Source organism: Mandrillus leucophaeus, unplaced genomic scaffold, assembly GCF_000951045.1.
Source record: "Mandrillus leucophaeus isolate KB7577 unplaced genomic scaffold, Mleu.le_1.0 Scaffold1281, whole genome shotgun sequence".
Taxonomy (NCBI): Eukaryota; Metazoa; Chordata; class Mammalia; order Primates; family Cercopithecidae; genus Mandrillus; species Mandrillus leucophaeus.
In genome coordinates this window covers 39,182-41,578 of record NW_012101221.1, presented here as the reverse complement: position 1 = coordinate 41,578, position 2,397 = coordinate 39,182, and the positions used below count along the sequence as shown (strand labels likewise).

At 49.9% G+C, this 2,397-nt stretch overlaps 1 protein-coding gene across 1 annotated transcript in view; it reads left to right on the top strand.

Moving 5' to 3' along the window:
• Window positions 1–219: 219 nt before the first annotated feature.
• The window catches only part of LOC105533767 (pregnancy-specific beta-1-glycoprotein 8-like), a 9,693-nt gene continuing 7,515 nt past the window's right edge, over window positions 220–2,397 (top strand). Inside the window, 2 exon segments of the mRNA XM_011972295.1 lie at window positions 220–525; window positions 1,797–2,156. Coding sequence (XP_011827685.1) covers window positions 462–525; window positions 1,797–2,156 — 424 coding nt within the window. The 5' untranslated portion in view covers window positions 220–461.

Here is a 2,397-nt window from a genome sequence, read left to right as displayed (position 1 = left end):
GCAGCTCCAGCAAGAGGGCAAAGGGTGCAAATGTGCATCCAGACCCAGACCCATGGGGACAGCAGGAGGCTGAGGCCCAGAACTGTGCTCCAACATACAGGGTATGTGTGTGTCTGCGTGTGTCTCTTTTGTGTGTGTGTTTATGTTTCTGCACACAGTGTGTGTTCAGGTATGGTGACAGAATCACTGCTGAAAAAGACAGAGGCCTCCACAGTTCCCAGGGACCTGACACACACACAAAAGGAAAAAGAGAAGGAGGGACAAGGAGGCAGGACTGAGAGGGGAGGGAACAGAGAGGTGTCCTGGGCACAGACCCTGCCCATGAGCCTGAGAAGTGCTCCTGCCCCGGGAAGAGGTTCAGCACAGAAGGAGGAAGGACAGCACAGCTGACAGCCGTGCTCAGAAAGTTTCTGGATCCCAGGCTCATCTCCAGAGAGGAGAACACGCAGGCAGCACAGGCCATGGGGCCCCTCTCAGCCCCTCCCTGCACACTGCACATCACCTGGAAGGAGCTCCTGCTCACAGGTGAGGAGAGAACTTCCTGGGAGAGGACAGGAGGAGGAAGCAGAATGATTGGATGGGGTTTCCTGGAGGGGATGGGGTTCTAAGAAATAAAAGAAGGCAACACTTTGGGAGGCTGAGGTGGGCGGATCATGAGTTCAGTAGTTCAAGACCAGTCTGGTCAACACAGTGAAGCCCCATCTCTACTAAAAATACAAAAAAGTTAACCAGGTGTGGTGATGTGCTCCTGTAATCCTAGCTGCTCGGGAGGCTGAGGCACGAGGTTTGCATGACCCTGGGAGGCAGAGGTGGCAGTGAGCCGAGATGGTGCCACTGCATGTCACCCTGGGAGAGAGTACGAGATTCCGTCTCAAAAAAGAAAGAAAGAAAGAAAAAACAAAAAACAAGAAAGAAGGCTCTGTTGGAGCCTGGATAGGGGAAAATACACCAGAGAGGGACAGGGGCTAAAACAGGAAAATCACATTGAACCGGAATTGGTAAGAGGTAGGAAAATCTCAAGTGTTCTGTTTTCCGGGTTAATCAGCACTGGACACCACATTTTGTAAAATGATAATAACTATTATCAGATGACACTTCAAATGAAAATATAAGCAGGGCATTAAACACTGTCCTCAGCAAAAAAACCTCAACAATTGGGGAAAGAATAAAAGAAACAACCCAGGCATGGAGGGCCCTGGGAACTCTCACATCTACAAAAGTCTGCAGCCTGTCCCAGGCACTGGGGTGCAACCAAGATGATAAAAGTCCCTGTCCTCATGGAGCTCACACTGTCATGGGAAGGAAGACAGACATGCAAAGAGATCCAGAATGTGAGGTCAGGTGTTGACAAGTGCTCTGGAGGGAGCAGAGCAGGGAAAGGTCAGAAAGGGAAGACCCAGAGTCTCTGAAGGAGGTGTCAGGAAAGAAGTCTAAGGATGCCCTGATGTGAGCAGGACCTGAGGGTGTTGTGGAGGGAGCCGTGAAGATCCCTGGGGAAGAGGATTCCAAACAAAAAAACGCCAAGGTCAGAAGGGTTGAAGGAATGGGGGTCATGTTGCTGACTTTCACCCAGTAGGATAGTAGGACACACACACACACAAACACACACATACACACAAACACACACAAACACACACACAGACACAAAGGGGTGTGTGTGTGTCCTACTGTCCTACTGGGGTGTGTGTGTATCTTCAAGGCTGATGATTGAAGACATCTTCTCAGGACCCAGGGCTCAATGCTTTCACCCCCATACATAGGTCTCAATATTGACTGATGCTCTCTCCACCTCCTAGCATCACTTTTAATCTTCTGGAACCCACCCACCACTGCTCAAGTCACAATTGAAGCCCAGCCAGCCAAAGTTTCCGAGGGGAAGGATGTTCTTCTACTTGTCCACAATTTGCCCCAGAATCTTACTGGCTACATCTGGTACAAAGGGCAAAAAACGGACCTCCACCTTTACATTACATCATATGTGATAGACACTGAAAGAATTATATTGGGGCCTGCATACAGTGGACGAGAAACAGTATATTCCAATGCATCCCTGCTGATCCAGAATGTCACCCAGAAGGACACAGGATCCTACACCATACAAATCATAAAGCGAGGTCATAGGACTGAAGGAGTAACTGGACATTACACCTTATACCGTGAGTGATTCCATATGATCCCTCGGTGTGGGGGTGCGGGGTCACTTCTACTTTGCACACACAGGACTGTCAGGCCTAGACTGTGGCTGTGTCCCACTCTGCATTATGTCCCATGTTGGGGTTTTGGCATTTAGTGCAGGATACACACAGAGGAGACAAACTTCAGCAGATCAGAATTCCTTTCCTGTCTCCGGACCCTGCAGACACTTGCTGCACAGGAAGGACAGTCTGATGGGGGGGG